The sequence below is a fragment of the Photinus pyralis genome, unplaced genomic scaffold, assembly GCF_008802855.1.
Source record: "Photinus pyralis isolate 1611_PpyrPB1 unplaced genomic scaffold, Ppyr1.3 Ppyr1.4_LG8, whole genome shotgun sequence".
Classification (NCBI taxonomy): Eukaryota; Metazoa; Arthropoda; class Insecta; order Coleoptera; family Lampyridae; genus Photinus; species Photinus pyralis.
Window position 1 is genome coordinate 9,295,918 of NW_022170819.1, and position 21,037 is coordinate 9,316,954.

The window sequence follows — 21,037 nt, forward strand, 5'->3', positions numbered from 1 at the left end:
CAAGTAAAATGCAATAGCACAGTAAATATATAGTCCGGACGACAAACGCGATATTTTTAAGAATCGTGCACTTTTGTATAGAAGCATGAATTTTTGTATACGACTTACCTATCCCCCAACAGTCATTTTAAACATTAGAGCCACTCTGGCTCTCTGCCAGGGGGGGCGTAGGGTGCCCATTTCAAAACGGCCGTTTTAGCAGTGGTATCCATTCGGTAATACCTCTGCCAACTCGCAACCACTAGGGCTAGAACAAAATTAAAACACGGATTTTGTTGAGCACCATCTTAGCTAAAAAAAATGTTATATTGATATTTACCCTAAATGTATTGAGTGTGGCTTTTTTTGGGGTCAAAGTTAACCTTGATTGTTTTTCCCACAAAAAGTCGAGAATTTAGGCTTTCTTCACTCAAAATACTGTTTTTATTCATCTTTTTAGATGTATAGTTAAACTTATTAACATACATAAATTAAATTAATTAAATTAAATTAATGAAATTGTAATTTTATATTATTTGTTGTGTCCTATTCTTCGTATAGTAAAATCTTATATGTAGTTTGAAAAGAAAATTGTAGCTTTAGAATAATAATTATTATAATTAATTAATTATACAATTAATTAATACTGTTCGTTCAATTTCGTACACTTGCAGGATGTACATACGCTGCGCTTAGAGTCACATTTCACCACTTCCTTATGCAAGCTTCGATCGCTGGGGGCAGGTCCATCCGTTTCATCTGATATAGAATCGAAAGCTTCAATTAATTTATATAATATGCAACTTTAATTATTGTGATGTAGTGCAATTTGTCCTCACTTACCTCCCACCTTTAGTTGCTGCGCTTCCACCCGAAATCGCCTGGATCAGGAAGAACAGGGTTTCTTTGAAGGGCATTACCCCAGACATGACCTCCTTGGTAGGCAGCACGGAGCAAATGGAGACGAAGAGCATCCTGTGTAGGGGGAATATTCTCAATTTGCCTACCCTTGTGAACAAATAGGACTCTTCTGCAATCGTTGACAGTTACCTCAGGACTCTGCTCCGTGCTACCTACCAAGGAGGTCATGTCTGGGGTAAAGCCCTCGAGCGAAGCTTGCAAGGAAGTGGTGAAATGTCACTGTAAGAGCCGCGTATGTACTTTCTGCAAGTGTACGAAATCGAACTTGCCTTGCACTCCACGTTGCAAGTGTGGTGGATGCGATCGTGAATAATAGCTATAGTACAGTATTAATTAATTGTATAATTAATTAATTATAATAATTATTATTCTAAAGCTACAATTTTCTTTTCAAACTAGGTACATATAACATTTTACTATACGAAGAATAGGACAAAACAAATAATATAAAATTACAATTTCATTATAATTTAATTTAATTAATTAATGTTAATAAACATAAACATGTTAGTAAACATCTAAAAAAATGAATAAAAACAGTATTTTGAGTGAAGAAAGCCTAGATTTTCGACTTTTTGTGGGAAAAATAATAAAGGTTAACTTTGACCCCAAAAAAGCCACACTCAATACATTTAGGGTAAATATCAATATAACATTTTTTTTAACTAAGTTTGTGCTCAACAAAATCCGTGTTTTAATTTTGTTCTAGCCCTAATGGTTGCGAGTTGGCAGAGGTATTACCGAATGGATACCACTGCTAAAACGGCAGTTTTGAAATGGGCACCCTACGCCCCCCCCTGGCAGAGAGCCAGAGTGGCTCTAATGTTTAAAATGACTGTTGGGGTATAGGTAAGTCGTATACAAAAATTCATGCTTCTATACAAAAGTGCACGATTATTTGCTAATCCTCCGGANGGCTTTCTTCACTCAAAATACTGTTTTTATTCATCTTTTTAGATGTATAGTTAAACTTATTAACATACATAAATTAAATTAATTAAATTAAATTAATGAAATTGTAATTTTATATTATTTGTTGTGTCCTGTTCTTCGTTTAGTAAAATCTTATATGTAGTTTGAAAAGAAAATTGTAGCTTTAGAATAATAATTATTATAATTAATTAATTATACAATTAATTAATACTGTACTATAGCTATTATTCACGATCGCATCCACCACACTTGCAACGTGGAGTGCAAGGCAAGTTCAATTTCGTACACTTGCAGGAAGTACATACGCTGCGCTTACAGTGACATTTCACCACTTCCTTATGCAAGTTTCGATCGCTGGCGGCAGGTCCATCCGTTTCATCTGATATAGAATCGAAAGCTTCAATTAATTTATATAATATGCAACTTTAATTATTTTGATGTAGTGCAATTTGTCCTCACTTACCTCCCACCTTTAGTTGTTGCGCTTCCACCCGAAATCGCCTGGATCAGGAAGAACAGGGTTTCTTTCCGAGGATTGGGACGCTTCCACGGCCAGTGTCAGTAAGATGCGAGCGACTTGATACGGCCATTTTCGTAAGGGGCTTCATCAGGGCATTATATTTTTGATTGTTATTTTGTTTCTTATCCTGATGAAGCCCCTACGAGCGTGAGCGAACCGTTGAATTTTCGTTGAACATTGACACGGTCCTATCTCTGGAAAAATACTTTCTTTGTTTTCAGTAAGGGTGATGTACAGGTTTGTGCATCAAATAACTTAAATAAACCCCTAAAGCGGATCTAAAAAAGCGTCAGAGCACCTCGGTTTGACCCTACGGAGTCATTGGATTTTCACAGATACGATTAAATGCTATGGAAAAGCATTGTAAAAATCGTGGAAGAAAAGTAACACTTTTCAGACGATTTTTGACAAAACAAAGTCCGGTAATGTGATCACTATACAAAAATAGTTATTTTTCTGAAACTACTTTAGAAACAACAACTTTCGTCTCTAAAAAGGGCGAAGAAAATGTGATTTTCCCAGTGATTTTCCTCTCTAGTAAGCACAGTAAAAACAATTGGTGCGTTAATCTTAATAATGACATTTAAAATTGAAACATACCCGTATCTAGCTTGCTGTGGCTGTGTGTCAATAGCATCAATTTTTGAGTGACCGTAAATCGCTAACGATGTTAATGATATTATTCAATGATGGGTTATTGAGGATCACTTTGCAAAAAATTTCGTTTGAAATTTCGCGTACAACACATTTTTTGCAGTTTGATTAATAAGGGCGAAGTATCACTTTCAAAACTAGTTCTACAACTAATTAATACCAATTTATACAGTCATATACAGTTAACAAAAATGTGCATTCCGTTACGAATGATTTGGCAAAATTTCAAATAAGTTTATCGAAGATCGAATCTCGGGGGATCATTACGAAAAGAATTGTTGAGATTTGATGGCGATTCTAAAAACTTTTCTAGTTATTGCCGTATTACTACAAATATCAGACGTAATCTTTTAGGACATTCATCTTCGCACTTTTTCAGCATTGACATGAAATCGATCATTACTGACATGAATTCTGTTAATACTGCCGCTAAAACCTTTCATCTCCCTAACATTCACCTTAAGATTAATTTTCTACACATTAACCAATTTGTATAGCGACCTCGTTACCCTCTTGTAAAATGAAATATTCGTTTCATGACATTTTTAATCCAATTATTATTTAATATAAGCTCCACGTGACGCAAGCTTAAAGGTATCTGGCAAACGAAGCCGCGAATGGAAAGGCCAAGTAATTTAGCTTTGAGGTAACCTTTCGAGGTTTTCTATTAAAGATGAAGGTAGCGAGAAGCAAATTGCGTGCAGGGTAATTGTTTAAATTAAACTTTGTGCTTTAGCTGTACCTTTGAGTTGCAAAACGTGTTGCGCTCATTAGCTTGACGGCCTCATAATTGTTGTTTCTGAAATGTCTGGGGAGTTAGCCTTTTGACTATAACTGAAAAGACCTTCGCTTGATGCAATTGGAGTTGAGGAAATTTTCAAACCTTTCCACTAAATGTGCAAAGTCAGTCGTAAATATCGAAGTCTATTTGAAATCCAACCAATAACGTCAGAGCTTAAATCCCTGTACCTGTTCGAGTAGGAAATATCGTTCTCGTTTGGTTTAATTTAATTCCTTTTCGTAGTGTACTTATACACCACAGTTGGGTAAAGTGGTGTGAACTGTGAAGGACAACTTACTAATGCGATGCTCATAATGCATTTAAAATTATAAAAAGGGGTAAATAACTAAAACCAACTTAATTCACAAATTGTATACTTAATGATAACCCATTTGAACTTTCAAAAATTGGCAACAGAATTTTACGAAATAAGGTAAGGACAACTGTCGCTACCGCATTTTTTGCGGTTAAAACGTTAATCTCTTTATCTGAAATAACTAATTTCCCGTCCGAAACAAATTATTATACAAAGCAGGTGCACATCTTCGATCCGTTTTCAATTCGTTAAATTGGAAAAATGGAATCACTTCAGACGCGGAAGAAATTATATGCCTCTCGCCGGATATTCTCTTGAGACATTGCCGTTCGGATCAGACAAGACAAAGCTCACGAAAATTCCGTTATTGTTTTACGCCTGTATTCTAGTAGAAGTCGAACACGAAGGAAATACCTTTTTTACTTGATTGCATGAGAGATTGTTGTTCAAAAGAACCTCGAAAGAACTTACTTTTGTAGAAAATTGAGCCCTATTCCAATACGAAGGTAACCAAGGAACCTAACTGTTATAACTATCCAACATAGAAGACGCCACCCCATAGGTCAAGAAAAAGATGTTGGGATACTTACTCGCATTTATAAGAGTTTAAAATAGAAAGTAATTCCACTATCAAGCTATATTTTTCATCTTTTGGTAGAAACCTTTTCTCTTACCCAGTATAGTCTCCCAGACTTTTGCAAAATAATTCAAAGCATAATTGTAACGACTCGCCAGAGTCAGCTCTTGGATTAGTTTTCTTTATGTTTTATGGTCTCTAATAATAAAAATTTGTAACTGTCAATTTATGATACGGTCTTATGGATAAACCCTTCATTTGCTTTGTTTCAAAGAGTAGTAACTTGTGTTTTTTACACAAGAGAAATACTTGCGTGAATATGGCGACGTACTTCGATAGTTCGCACGGAATCGGCGAGTTACATTTAATTTAATTATGTACGAGGACAGTTTGATAAGTTAGTGACTTTTTGAATGAAAGATATATTTTTCGGCACATTAAGCGTTTTACTCTCAAAATAGTCTCCCTTTTAGCTCTATACATTTAGTCCACCATTTTTCCAACTCTTTTATTGCTCCCAGATAATACTGACCTCTACATTCCACCCAAATCTCTTGCCGCCCAGCCATTTCTTCAGGGTTGGATTAATAAAAATTTTCAATTTTTACATAGAACTTTTGATTAATGTCAATCTGTCAGTGAGGGACAATATAATTGAATACCTTGACGGCAACAGTTGCAAACGGCGAATTAACTACAGCTCTTGTTACGGTGACGGCGGGGCGCTGAAACACAACTCTAGAAATTAAATAAATTATTTTTACCTAAAATCGTCCTGAACCCTTCATTTTCATGCCTACTTTCTGTCAGGTAATTTTAGTTCCGTGACAGAAACAGAGCAGACTACGTTTCCTGCCGCTTTGTCACTTTACTTGCCGCATCTGTCATTTACAGGCCACACCGTCACTTTTGCGGCCGCATTCGTGACGTTTCCACTTGTCAACACTGCAGATTGACATTAATCAAACGTTCTATGTAAAAAATTGAAAATTTTATATTAATATAATACGATTTCGGGTAAACTTTAATATAAAACTAGTCAGTAATATGTGTTTGTATCCAAATTTTCCCGTTCGTTCGTTATTAATGGTACAGTGGGACAGCGTCACTTACCGGTAATTTTAGTTGTTTCATTCTCGGCGGTACCGCACTCACTCACTTGTTTCGGTATCTTCCCGTGACGCTTTTTGAGAAGGAGGGAAAAACGGAATTGAACGAACTTTAATTTACCTATTTCCAACATATACCCCCCACCCAAATTTAATTATTTGCTCAAATTAAGATTTAAATTAATTTCAAAATTTCACCAAAAAAATTATAAACAAATGTAAAACGATTGATTTGGTTTAGGTTCCAAAAATAATAACAAAAAAAAAATAATTCTTAAATAGAAAAAAATTGTTCAATGCATTTAATTAATGAATTTTCTTTAAGGCGGTGGTAAAAGTGCCACCTTATTCACAGGTCGCTGAATTTCACCCGTGGCAGTTCGTATATTTACAACTCTAGTAATACCGTCTTGTCCCTTAGTTAATCTGACAACCTTGCCAATTGGCCAATGAGCAGGTGGGGCATCAGGGTGATACCATAACACCAGATCTCCTAATTTGATTTCTGGAGAAGGTTGAGTCCATTTTGGTCTTTTTTGCAATGATTGAATATATTCATTGGACCAACGTTTCCAGAACGATTGTACTAATTGCTGACATAATTGCCATTGGCTTAAACGGTTTTGTGGAACATTCGTTATATCTACCTCTACTCGAGTTAGCAACGGTCCACCTACCAAAAAATGACCAGGAGTTAAGGGATCTAAATCTTCGTCTGGCGAAGAAGATTGATTACAAAATGGCCTTGAATTTAATATTGCTTCTATACGAGCTATGGTAGTCATAAATGGTTCCAAATGCAATCTCGCATTACCCACAATGCGCTTAAGGTGATACTTAAAGGATTTAACCCCCGCTTCCCAAAGACCACCCATATGTGGTGCATAAGGTGGGTTATGATTCCACGCAATGTTTCGAGATGATAGATAATGTGATATTTCTGGATTGGAATCATCAAAAAACTTTGTCAATTCTGAGATTTCTCTCGCCGCGCCTCTAAAATTAGATCCTTGATCGCATACAAATTACACGGTAATCCTCGTCTTGAAATAAACCTGTCTAATGCAGATAAGCAGGCTTCGGTAGTTAAAGAGGTGACCAATTCTAAGTGAATAGCTCTTGAAACCATGCAAATGAATAGTGCAACGTAACATTTTTGATATCTATCATTTCTTAGTTTTGAAATTTTTACTTCAAATGGTCCTGCGTAGTCGAGACCTGTATGAGAGAAACACCTGCCCGGTTCCAAACGATATGCAGGAAGATCTCCCATCGGAGGTTGGATGGGTTTTGAAGCAAATCTATAGCATACCAAACATCGAAAAATTCTTTTCCGAATTAATGTCCTTAAACTTGGTATCCAGTAATACCGTGCAATTAGCGAATGTACTAAACGTGGTCCACCGTGACCCGAGTAGATATGAAAATGATCACATATCAATATCGCCAATCTGCTTTCCTTTGGAATCAAGTAAGGATGTTTTTGTCGTGAAGGTAATTGCGAATGTCTCAAACGCCCCCCCACCATCAAGTACCCGTTCTCCGAGAGAAATGGTGAAAGGAATCTTATATTCTTCGAACACACTAACCCCCGTTTAATCAAACTGATCTCGTTAAATAAATACTTAGATTGTGTTATGCGTAATGCTAATAGTAAACCGTTTTGGTATTCTACAGATTTAAGAGGACCAGTTAAACAACAAGAATCAATTGTGGTGCGCTGTTTACCTATCCAATTTTTAACAAATCTAATTACATAACCAAAAATACGTTGTATTTTTAAAAGAGACGAATGCCTTTCTAAAACATTAATGAAACAGCTATAATCAATTTTCGTTGCTAGTAATGCTATCTCTATTTCTGGCAGGTCTTTTGTTTCGTCTAAATTTGAGGGAAGTTCGTATTCAAAATTCCATCGGTTTTCGTTTTCCAAAAGATAACTTGGGCCTTTCCACCACAGATCGCATGACACCAATTCACTCGGAGTAAGCCCCCTGCTAGCCGGGTCAGCAGGATTTACCTTCCCTGGTACATATTTCCAATGGGCTGTGGGAATATTTTCGTGAATTTGAACTACCCTATTAGAAATAAACGTTTTTAATTTATACGGAGGTGTTTTTATCCACCCTAACACCGTAGTGGAATCTACAAAGCAAGTGGGTTCCGTCATGTTTATAAATGACCTACACGCCTCTATGGTGGGAACTAATAATTTAGACAAGAGACACGCAGCTCCAAGTTCTAATCTCGGAATTGTCCAGGTTTTCAATGGAGCTACCTTAGTCTTAGCACACACCAAATTTATAAAGCAATTATTATTAATTTCCACACGTAAATATATTACCGCTGCCATCCCCATACTACTCGCATCTGAAAAACCCACTAACCTAGCACAAGATACTTCCGTTTTGTATATACATCTAGGTATGGTTATACTGTCTATCAAAGGTAATTGTGCTTTAACTAGCAACCACTTTTCTAAAATATCGGTTGGTAAAGGCTCATCCCACCCTATTTTTTGCAACCATAACGCCTGAACCAAACATTTAAGTAAAAACGTAAAGGGACTTAGATAACCATTAATATCATAAGTTCGTGCAACCCTTGACAATATGCCTCGTTTCGTTGCAGGCTCGTTAACCTCATGTACCTTATATTGAAATACATCGCTCGTTGTATCCCAGTAAATTCCTAACACCTTAACAGCAGATTGTATGATTCCCATAGGGAGTTCTACAGAGTCTTGTAGCGGTTGAGTGACATCTACGTCAGAAGATGCCCATTTTCCCAATTCAAAGCCTCCTGCCTTTAATAAACCTATAAGCTGCCGCTTAATTTCGAAGGCTTCGGATTTGTTAAAAGCTCCTGTTAAAATGTCATCAACAAATGTTTGCTGCGTCAAAGCTAACGTTGCTTTAGGATAATTTTTACCTTCATCGTAGGTAAGTTGTTTAATGGTACGATTTGCTAAAAATGGTGATGAGGTTGCTCCGAAAATAACTCTGGTATGCTCCCACTCCCTTATAGGTTCATTGGGACTAGATCGCCAAAACATATGGAAATATTTACGGTCTTCGGGGTGTACCAAAATGCATCTAAACATCTGACAAATATCGCAAGCCAAAGCTATCGGTCTAAGCCTAAATCTCGTTATAATTACTGATATGTCCTGTTGTAATTTGGGACCCGCTAATAAGTAATCATTTAAAGAATATCCTTGAGCGTCTCGTTCCGTAGGATTAAATACCACCCTGACCTTACTATTCTCCCCAGTTCGTTTCAAAATCCCATGATGAGTCATAATATAAGATGATGCCTTTGTTGTGGGAACTAAGTGACCCTGTGTAATATAACCGTTAATATTTTCAGAGTAAAGTCGAAAATACTCTGCATCTCTCTTGAAACGTGTTTCAAGTTTATGAAATCTATTCAAAGCACTTTCCCTGTTACTCGCTAATTGAGGTCCGTTCTTTTTAAATGGAAAACGCACAATATATTGACCCTTCTCGTTTCGTTTTGTGGACATTTGATACTGTGTTTCACAAAATTGATCATCTGGTGAGACTAACCTTGATAAAGGTACTTCTTCACACTCCCAAAACATTCTCAGAATTTCGTCAAGTGACGGTTCGTTATCTATCGTAATTCGTAACATGCGCTGCCAATTTTGTAATGTAGAGTTTTGATGTACGTTTCCCGCTATTACCCACCCCAGTAAAGTCGAATAAGCGCTGGGTGTGCCCTTAATAATGGAAGGCTGTGCAGGCGTTAAATCTAAAACTGACTGTATGCCTAACAATATATCCACGGGGGATGAAATATTAAACTCTGGGTCTGCTAAATGAACACATTCAAAACCCTTTCCAATTTCTTTCGATAAATTTAAACCTGGCAAATTTGATGTAATACGTGACAATACGTTAGCCTCAAAATTAAAAACTGATTCAGGATTATGTATGGATTTAATCTCACAATATACCTTCCCTAGTGGCTTGCAAGATGTAGAACTTCCAATACCTGATATTTCATGGATACATCGTTTGCGTTTTAATCCTAATTTATTTGTTAAAAGCGTTGTAATAAAATTGCTTTGCGATCCGGTGTCCAGCACAAGTCGACAAGGAATCCATTCCCCCCTATAACTTTTTATTAACACCCTTGCGGTCCCCAATAAAGTGTCTGTAGTTTTTTCATCCGCGCAAGATAATGCCACTGAATTAGATGGGTTTTCTTGAGTGGAGTTGGGTGTTCTAAATTGCATTCCTTTTTATTATATTGATCGTCGTGCAAAAGACTATTGTGACGAGAACTTGAACAATATCTGCAATTTATTTTCATCCTACATTGTGAAATTCGATGAGGATACAGACAAGCGTAGCACAAGTTTTTATCTTGCACAAATGAATGACGTTCCTTTGGTGTCAACGAAATAAATTTTGTACATTTTATTAGCTTACCATGGTCGTTTTGAGAACAAAATATACAAGTTTGGTTCGGATATTTAGTACTATCCCCTTTTGCAACCAATGATACCCTTTTTTTTATTTGCGTTGATTGTAGGTACAACGCTCTTATAATTATGCTCCACGTTCAAACTTGCTCCTAACAACTGGGATACTGAACACTTATTTCGTAAAAATTCTATTAAATTCTTAAAGGTTGGAAATTCAGTTTCAAGATAGGTATTTTTTCTCAAATTCTTCTTTAGATTTATTATCTAATAATTTCAGTGAAAATTGAACAAATATATAATCATCTAAATTAGGAATCTGCATATCACGTAAAGCCGTAACGTTCGTTTGTAGCATTTCGCACAATTCGGATATGCTTTCAAAGGTATCAGTACTTAACGACTTTAAATTAAAAATCGTTCTCAAATAATGATTGGCAATGACACGTTTATTGGTGTAACGCTGTACCATTTGGTTGTAAACTACCATATAATTTTCGGGTGAAAAGCGCACGGTTTGTGCAAACTTTAATGCCGTACTCCCCAAATGATTAATTAATATAGTGAATTTTTCGACATCCGAATATGACATATTATGGACCATTGCATCATACATTGCCCTAAATGCGGGGAATTTTTCAGGACTACCATCGAACTTCATTAAATTTATATCCCGTAATGATAATTCTTTCTTCACAGGTGTCGTAATAGATACCGAGGGTTGAGTATCACCTAACGGTCTACTATATTCACCAGCGAATACTAATATTTCATAATAAATACCATCAAAGCTGGATTCTAATTGAACGACATCAGTATTGAATTCTTTATGTTTATTAGATAGTAGAAATAATTTGTCCAAAACCGCCGTGAAATCATCGCGTACTTTATGAATTTCTTTAACCCTCACCTTAAATTGCGCTAAACTTTGAGGTAATTGTTTTGTTAATGCAAAACAGTCTTGCAATTTGCGCCACAAACGCTCCTTGTAACCCGTATATTTCATAAATAGAGCCTTATCTTCTTCGCTAGGCGAAGCCATTTGCCTTATACTTAGTATAAATGAAATACCTATGTAAAATTATCGATAACTGCAAATTATTCGTTCTGGATCGTGAATACCTAGCCGATGCCACACCTGAACTATATAGCTAGATAACATACGTTTCGTTCAAAGGGAGTTGTAGATATACGAATTCTAAAAGATTGTACACAATAATAATTAGAATTAAGAATTGGGATATGAACTAACAAACCTCAATTCTTTCGTTGCAATTTACAATCAATTAAATCAAATCAATCGTTATTCATATATCGTATAATTATTCGTTATTCCCCAAAATCCGTTTCAAGCTAAGAAACCACGCTCTGCTACCAATTTTATGTTTGTATCCAAATTTTCCCGTTCGTTCGTTATTAATGGTATAGTGGGACAGCGTCACTTACCGGTAATTTTAGTTGTTTCATTCTCGGCGGTACCGCACTCACTCACTTGTTTCGGTATCTTCCCGTGACGCTTTTTGAGAAGGAGGGAAAAACGGAATTGAACGAACTTTAATTTACCTATTTCCAACACGTCTGTTGAGCGGATAGTTCTCTTTTTATTTTATTTTTTAAATTTTGACAGCACAAAAACCAAAAGTTTATTAATAAACATCCGCCATCAATTTTTAAATGACATTGGAGAGAAAAATAATAGGGCGCTAGCACATTGACAGACGTTTTTCGTTCTCTATTCGCTTGGTGGCATATATCATGTAATTTTTCAAAAATGGCTATAAAAATTTTGATTGGCAAAACAGACTTATGATATACGTTTATACGCTAGTTCTAACCTATGTAAAGAGAAAATGGCGGTGACAAATTAGACCGAGAGCCCGCGTAGAAAATACATCGTCATGGGTACAAAAGGTTTGATGTAACCAAGCAGTAGAATGTCACCGTGCGATTCCAAAATCGCCCGTCTGCCGGCCGGCGGCGGTCAACTTAGCGCGGGGGCGAATTTTGAAAACTGTTCCGAATCACATAATACATCGTCATTGGTACACGTATGATTTTTGGCAATCTGATCCGGAAATATGTACCCAATTCGTAGTTGCAACGGCAGACGTTGTATCTGGGCAACTTTTCCGAGCAGACGCGATTAAAAACATTAAAAAATTATTAAATACCTCGTCATAAGGAACACGCTCGAATTATAGCTTAAAATAAAGCTCTTTGAATGTAGAATTTGGGAAAACTAACGAAAACGCGGCAGACGGTCGTATAACTATAGCAGACGCCTTTGAAATTTATAGCTCGATCTGCGTTTAACGCATTACTCCCCGTGCGATAAAGCGAGAGCGCTGTCACACAAGCACGCTCTGTCGTATAGGTACTTGCAAAAACGGAACTACAGCTGAAAGTAGGTAAAATGTAGGCATGCCACAAATAATGGGATTTATGAAATTTTCTCAACTGTCACAAAACATGACCAAAAATATGAAAACATATATTTCTACACTAGGTATACATGTAGGTAAATGCAGTATTAATATGTAAATAACGACTAACACAAGCTACAAAACGTTATATAAAAAAGTGTTTGGAAATTGGAATGCAAATATAGAATATAGAAAACGAATCTCATCACCAAAACTAACAACAAAACAACAAAAAAGAAGAAAATTCATATCTGGGATAGGTATTCTGAAAAATAAATATAGTTCTTATTAATACTATAATACACATGTACCTATTTGGGAATACTTACATCATATTATCGGCTTCACTCGTCTTCATCACTGGAGGATATATACAATCTTTCATCTCCCGGTATATATTTGGCATCGGATGTGTCATTAGTTATGCATATTTCTTCCAGAGTTGAAGGCGTTTATGGACCTACAAACCACTGAGGATAGAATTTGTCATCGAGCAGCACCCAGCCGTGTTCTGTAGGATTGTAGAAACTGATATTCGCGTTGCACTGCACCACAGAGCACAGATTTGGTTAACACGTTTTATTTTACAGTGCAAAACATCTCTGCAAGGAGGCAGTAGACTGCCATCAAACTTTTTGAGACTGTCTAATGGATTAGTATGTTCATGTTTTGGTTTGTAATGATTTAATAATGTGTCAAATCTGGCTTCATTAATACATGCACCGGAACTGACCAGTGAACAAATAAGCGGCATTAAACATTTCTTATGCAAAATGTATAATCAACCCAATTATGAAAATATTAATGAAGCCAGATTTGACACATTATTGAATCATTACAAACCAAAACATGAACATACTAATCCATTAGACAGTCTCAAAAAGTTTGATGGCAGTCTACTGCCTCCTTGCAGAGATGTTTTGCACTGTAAAATAAAACGTGTTAACCAAATCTGTGCTCTGTGGTGCAGTGCAACGCGAATATCAGTTTCTACAATCCTACAGAACACGGCTGGGTGCTGCTCGATGACAAATTCTATCCTCAGTGGTTTGTAGGTCCATAAACGCCTTCAACTCTGGAAGAAATATGCATAACTAATGACACATCCGATGCCAAATATATACCGGGAGATGAAAGATTGTATATATCCTCCAGTGATGAAGACGAGTGAAGCCGATAATATGATGTAAGTATTCCCAAATAGGTACATGTGTATTATAGTATTAATAAGAACTATATTTATTTTTCAGAATACCTATCCCAGATATGAATTTTCTTCTTTTTTGTTGTTTTGTTGTTAGTTTTGGTGATGAGATTCGTTTTCTATATTCTATATTTGCATTCCAATTTCCAAACACTTTTTTATATAACGTTTTGTAGCTTGTGTTAGTCGTTATTTACATATTAATACTGCATTTACCTACATGTATACCTAGTGTAGAAATATATGTTTTCATATTTTTGGTCATGTTTTGTGACAGTTGAGAAAATTTCATAAATCCCATTATTTGGGGCATGCCTACATTTTACCTACTTTCAGCTGTAGTTCCGTTTTTACAAGTACCTATACGACAGAGCGTGCTTGTGTGACAGCGCTCTCGCTTTATCGCACGGGGAGTAATGCGTTAAACGCAGATCGAGTTATAAATTTCAAAGGCGTCTGCTATAGTTATGCGACCGTCTGCCGCGTTTTCGTTAGTTTTCCCAAATTCTACATTCAAAGAGCTTTATTTTAAGCTATAATTCGAGCGTGTACCTTATGACGAGGTATTTAATAATTTTTTAATGTTTTTAATCGCGTCTGCTCGGAAAAGTTGCCCAGATACATCGTCTGCCGTTGCAACTACGAATTGGGTACATATTTCCGGATCAGATTGCCAAAAATCATACGTGTACCAATGACGATGTATTATGTGATTTGGAACAGTTTTCAAAATTCGCCCCCGCGCTAAGTTGACCGCCGCCGGCCGGCAGACGGGCGATTTTGGAATCGCACGGTGACATTCTACTGTTTGGTTACATCAAACCTTTTGTACCCATGACGATGTATTTTCTACGCGGGCTCTCGGTCTATTAGTTTACTAATCATCGCACAAAATATGTCGTTGTCTCTTGGTCTACTAGACCTAGACCGGACACAAGTGTGTGTAGGTTACTGGTCGATATCCATATTTGTTGATTTTAATGAGATCGTTTTTTCTCAATTCCGTATCATCCGAACAAAAGGGCCCTATACATATTTGTGCCCAGGGCCCCCATTTGGTTATAGACGAGGTTATAGACCTCTGCTCTGCAGGAACTTGAACCCTTCCTACACTACATTGTGGGAGTAGTAAAATATTTCCGACCGTACCTTTACGGTATACAAAATCTGTAGTGACCATACATTGGAGGAGTGCGATTATACTTGTAATATCATTACAAAAAAAGGAAAATTGACACAAACGCAGATGCTCTTTCCAGGATAGAGATTAATACAGTTGGCGAAGATAAAGTAATAAGGTTGATTTCCAAGGCAGATCACCGATGAATGTAGAAACCAACAGAAAGCTGAACAGTAACTACATCAAGAACAGAAATTATTTGATAAAACTGGCATTTATTAGTAAGCGTAGTAAGAGAGTATGCCAAACCAAAATAAAATATTGAATGTATATGGTGATCCAATATAATAAAAAACGTAAGTTGGCTACGCCACTGGTTATCAGAAATATTTTACAAAAATGGTAACTGTGGACAATTGCTACAAGATTTTTTTCCGTATCTTTTATAGTAAAGGAATTATGATCCGAGGGGTTTTAGATGCGATTTTAGACTAAAATTACTTATAAAAATTCATTGGCTACAAATTCGAATTTTTGTGTATTTTAAATACCTCCTTGTACGTAACAATGTAACGCTAACAGGTACAAATAATAATGAAATAACCAACAGATAATAGTTATAATATACGAGGGTTGTTCAATAGAAACACGTTTAGAGGCTGATAATAGTTACAATATACGAGTATAATAGTATATAACATATATAATATACAGGGTGATTCAAATATCTTTTTAAATAACTTCAGTAAAAAATAAAAACGATTTTGCAAAATTTCAGTGTTTTCCGGATATCTCCGAAAGTAGTCGGAATTTTTTAAGTTTCAAAACTGCATTTTGTGAAGCATCAAAATACGCAACTTTGCCAAATTTAAACTACCTATCTCTCTCTTACAATTCCCGAGATCCCCATGGTGGCCCTCGAATTTGAATCAGCCTGTATATTATATAATAGCATAAACGTAGCATAATCACATTGTCGGAAATTCGCAGAAGCCGAATATAATTTAGGTATTTCATTACAGTTAATTACACGATTACAACGTTTTTTCTCGAGGATTTTCTGTGTCATGCACTCAAAAATGACTCTTCTCGTTCCCGTTAGAATGAGCGACCAACTTAATCGCTGTCCCTCATATTTTAGGCACATATATGGGGCTCCATCATTTACAGAAGTTTACAATAAAATTAAGGCCGACGCGCACCTAAGCGCGGCGAAGCGCATTTTTCGCTCACATTGATTTCAATAGACAAACGCTCACTTGGCACCCGCCGCGCTCCGCGCATAAGTGCGCGTCGACCTTTAGAGTTATTGGGGAGTTATTGGGTTATTGCTCAAGTTTCAATGTAATTGAATAGTGGTCAGAAAAATGCGTAAAGCGGTAGCGCCCTGTCGACCGGCGAACAAACTTTAATTATTGCTCTAGTGCAGGAAGTGGGAAATATCCTTGTTTATATAATTATAAAATTATACAGAAACTCCTCCCGTAATTTTTTAAAAAACAGGAAGAGCCCAAAAACGATTTCGGCTTTTTCTTTTCCTTAAATACATGGCACCCACCACAAAATCTTCATTGGACGACGACATCGTTCAAATTAAGTTCCAAATAGGTTGCACAACTGGACGTAAAATGGTTTCATGACACCTGTTTCATGCAACTGATCGCATGCCACCGGTTGCTTATATGGACGAGGCGCCTAACCATCTTACTCTTTACAGTAGGTAGCACCTCCACTCGTTTTCATGTAAGACACAATTTATCACCATTCGAAACTGAGGTAAATTTTATCAATTGGAGGGAGAGGGGGGTCTCTTAAGTGTAATGCAGCACACTCCATCGAATCTCAAAAATAAATTCTGCCAAATTCGAAACTGAGCTACTTTTTGTCTATTGGAGCGGAAGGGGGAGGGGGGGGGGCTTAATTGTAATGCAGCACCATTCCTCCAACCTCAAAAATAAATTCTGTCAAATTAGAGGAGTAATACACATTGCGCATTACTGCTATAAAAGGGCAATGCGAGGAGCAATAAATTAATACACTGTCGTCCCTCAAGATAAGCACTCTTTAATAACATTTTTTTGAGAGTTCGGGATAGTCCAAGGGATAGCCCTTTAATAACTTTCAAAATATTTAATCTAAATCTAAATGTCTAATAATACTTTGACTGACAAGTTGTAAACAAGGAAATTATACGCAGTGTCCGAGATAAGGAGGGCCACTATGGGCATTCTAGAAATAGCAAGATATACAATTATGGGAAAATAAAATGGGATATCCAAATAAATAATATTCTTGGTGGAAATAATTTGTGAACCGCAGTGCAAATGTGGTGCGTTATTCTTGTCTCCTTAATTTCTATGGAACATTGTGTCTAGATGGGTTTCGGAAGTCTCTAGAGTCGAGATGTCTATTGGATCACTACCCTTTGCTAGCTCAGCGTTAGGGCACTCTCTTAGATCAGGAGGAGAATAGTCGTTAGGATTTCGATAGATGATCCCATCTAGTTCTTCGGTACTTTCGTAAATATAACACTTCCAGCAATTAAAAAAGATGGCGGAGCATCTATGGTTAATTCATAAATAAAGAAGTTGGCACTGACTGTGCATGCGCTCATCTAATATTTGCAATATCCGATATGTTTGCCTTTAACAGAAGCATCTGTGATTAAAATTTCAAAAAGATATTTCGATAAATAAGACATTTGATATTGCGCATCCTGCGCATGCGCACATTAATCTAATGTTTACAATATGCGATACGTTTGCTTTTACTAAAAGCATGCGCAGTTTAATCGTTAAGATTTTCCTTAACTCAAGTGCCAGAGTTACACGCTATCGAATGCAAAAAGAACGAAAGAAATAACTTGAAAACTGTGGGAGTAGTTAAGGCCCCGGACAGAGAAAGTGACTGAAATAGCGCACCCAACTTCGTTGGAAAACGCGCTGAAAAGGTTGAAGTAAACAGATTCTAACGTGCTGTTTTATACACACAGCAAAAATACGGATTACATGAAAATTAAAAGGACGTGTACCAGACAGTTAACGTCGCTTAAAAATTGTTTGTGTATAGGAGATAAAAAAAACCACTCAATTTGGTCAAGAACAATTTAAGCAGGCGCGATATTGTATTTTGATATCACAAAGAACTATAGTTAAAACTGCTGTGTAAACAATTAACACACTAGACAAAATTTGATAAATAACGTTAAAGTGCAAAATTTTACGTATTCAATCGTTATCTTACTTGTGATAAACTAACCAAATGTTTTCCATTTTTTTTGTCAAACTCGTTAACCACTCACGTTTGTAAAAAAAATCAAAGCAGGCTGATTTGTGTGAAAATTGAAAGTTTTACATAACTTTTACTTAATTCTAAACAACCCCTGAAACAACCTTTTTTAATACATATGCCAAAATACAGACAGTTTACTCTTGTGAAATTTTTAGAATTCGGCAAACAACACCCTGTATATTAATTGATTTGACTCTTTTTTCAATATCTTACTTTAAGACTAAGCAGGAGCGATCCTCACAACATGAAAATCCAATTTTAAACAAATTTGTCATATAGGTACCTACACCTAATATGCACTCAATCCGTGGACACACTGTATATGCAAGATATGCTATTATTTCTTTTAATTCCTATTCGTGATACGGTTTTTGTGGGTACATTTGCACCATATTGTCCGATTATTTCGCACACTTTTAACGTATAGGTAAAACGCTTGATATCCACCCCTAATTGTGGAAATTTACGGGTGTTTCACAGCTAATACTGCATTTTAAAGTGGCGCGTTCATCGTAAATTGGGTTTTATGGCCAATTTTAGATGAGCACGTTGATTAATGTGAACCTTTACCAGTACGGATAACCAATCAATCCGCAAGTACAAGCCGAAAGAGTTCGAGCACTTGTCCGCGGATTATATTTGTGCGGCACGTTATAATTCAGCCTCTTCGATCAATGTTGTAGGTTACAACATAGTTGTGTAGGCTCCCCATACAGAGGGACAATATGTTGCAGGCACGTTTTTGGAAGGGGTTGAATATTAACCTAACACGCGTCGAGTGCTGTAACATATTTATCATAGCATCTGTTATATCTAACTATTGCCGAGTAAAATTGAATTATCCGACGATTACAGAATATTTACCTGGATGACTCGAATTAATTAAATATATACGATGTCGAAATTATTTCCTAAAAAGACCTTAATAAATGAGTTCATTTGTAAATAATGCAGAGATAATCGCAAAATCCAACTACCTAGAGAAGTAATTAACAAGGGAAGGTATTATTCAGATCTTAGATGGCTTTGAATGATCGCGTGCTAATCTTCAACGTCTCAAGAGATGCGAACTTCGCGTTCCCCAACCAATTCCATTTCGTATAATAGAATTCTAATCTTAAATTGTTTCCGTTTTTAAAGGGGCGTATCGAAAACTTTTTCACGAACTAGCCCTCCCGACATATTATTAGCGTCGGTTAATTAACGACGATTATAAGAATTTTAGTAATTCCTTGCGGGGGAATTCGGTTGTTTTTCCGCGATCAAATCGCCTGCACGATTTAATTATCTTGTCGCGATTTTCAGACGTGGCGTCATTTAAAAGGGGCGCTTTAATTTATAAAACGCTAACGAAAACAAGATGAAAAGGGTTACGGGTAGACAAACAGCTTATTTCACGGCGGATTAACTTCCATAATCTGTTGACACTTGCGACAAGTCGGTTTTCCGCGCGCCCGCGAGAAAAGTGTGACAAATTTTTGCCATGCGCGAGCTTGCATCCCCTGAAAACTTTTAAAACTTTCTGCGCTCTCTTAAAACTTTCTTAGACCTCGCGTTGAAGTCTCCGAGATTTACGGGGAAAATAAGGAGGTTTACCTCGGCCGCTTCGGCCGACGAATCTCAAGTCGTTGAATTTGGCGACCTGGTTTTTCATGACCGCCGTCGAATTCCTCAGTTCCGCACAGTAATTCTCGTCGTTTCCGGCTCGGATTGTGACTACGGTTCCGTCTCCAATGTCGCCCAAGGCGACCACCTTGAATGCGACGGGTAGCGTTTTATTCGATCTCCAATGCGGCGGAAGGACGGTGCAGACGAACAGCGGACTACCCGTTCGAATTAATTCACCTGGATGTTCCGCCAGGAAATCGCTAAGCGTCCTTTCGGCGAGTATGTCGGACGTCATCTTCGTGTAGGTGTCGTTTATTAGACTAGTGCCCTCGGGAGAGGCCGCCGTTCCCGTTGCTGTTTGGGATGTTGCAGTTAAATGCATACCGGTAGATCCCCAGTCACCGAACATCAAGTATCACTTGCATTTAGACTTTATGGGAAAGGATCGGCTGTCAACCACGCGGGCGCTCCTTGACAGTTCGAGACGCCTCTCCTTGGTGCATGCCGCGAGGAAAAAATCATAAGCTGGGGGGTTGCATGTCACGGCGCCGTCGGTTGCCCGGCAACGGATGACGTAATGTCAACACTTTTTCTGAATGAAAACTTTTACGGGGTGGGGTGAAAAAATGGGACCACACCACCGCAACGCATTATGACATTAAAATGCGCACGTGAGCACAGTCGAGGTGCACGTTTCACGGCGGCCGGTAATTTCGACTGCACTTTGCCCGGAAAAGGATGCGTGTCACGGAACGAATGTTGAGGCACAACTGCGGCCCACACACGCACTGTTTAAACACATAAGAAGCACGCACGCACTTGGGGTAAACAAAACAAACTTTCCAATCTAGCACCACTTGCGACGGTAACGCGTACGTTCTCGTCAGATTTTGAAAGTCACTCAAGTGTGTTCCTAAATCAGGATTGGCGAGCGGAGTTTTGGCTACTAAACGTTTGTAGGGACATAGCGTTTCCACGCAGTAAACATAGCCCGTGTATATATGACGTGCGCCGCGAAAGAAGTCGCTAGCACCGCCGCTTTTGTCCTCTTCTACCGTCTACGTCCTCCTCTAGGATACTTTTAACGTCTCTCCATGATTAACCAACGTTCACACATCATCGGGCGTACGTGATTGTTCCAAAATTTCGAG

At 37.4% G+C, this 21,037-nt stretch overlaps 1 protein-coding gene across 3 annotated transcripts in view; it reads right to left on the bottom strand.

Moving 5' to 3' along the window:
• Positions 1 to 20,783, bottom strand: part of LOC116178939 (runt-related transcription factor 3) — a 76,586-nt gene extending 55,803 nt beyond the window's left edge. For all 3 annotated transcript variants that reach the window (XM_031498603.1, XM_031498602.1, XM_031498601.1), the window contains exon 1: positions 19,875 to 20,783. In XM_031498603.1, the coding sequence (XP_031354463.1) occupies positions 19,875 to 20,295 (421 nt within the window). In that variant the 5' untranslated portion in view covers positions 20,296 to 20,783. The remainder of the gene's footprint in view (positions 1 to 19,874) is intronic.
• Positions 20,784 to 21,037: the final 254 nt, after the last annotated feature.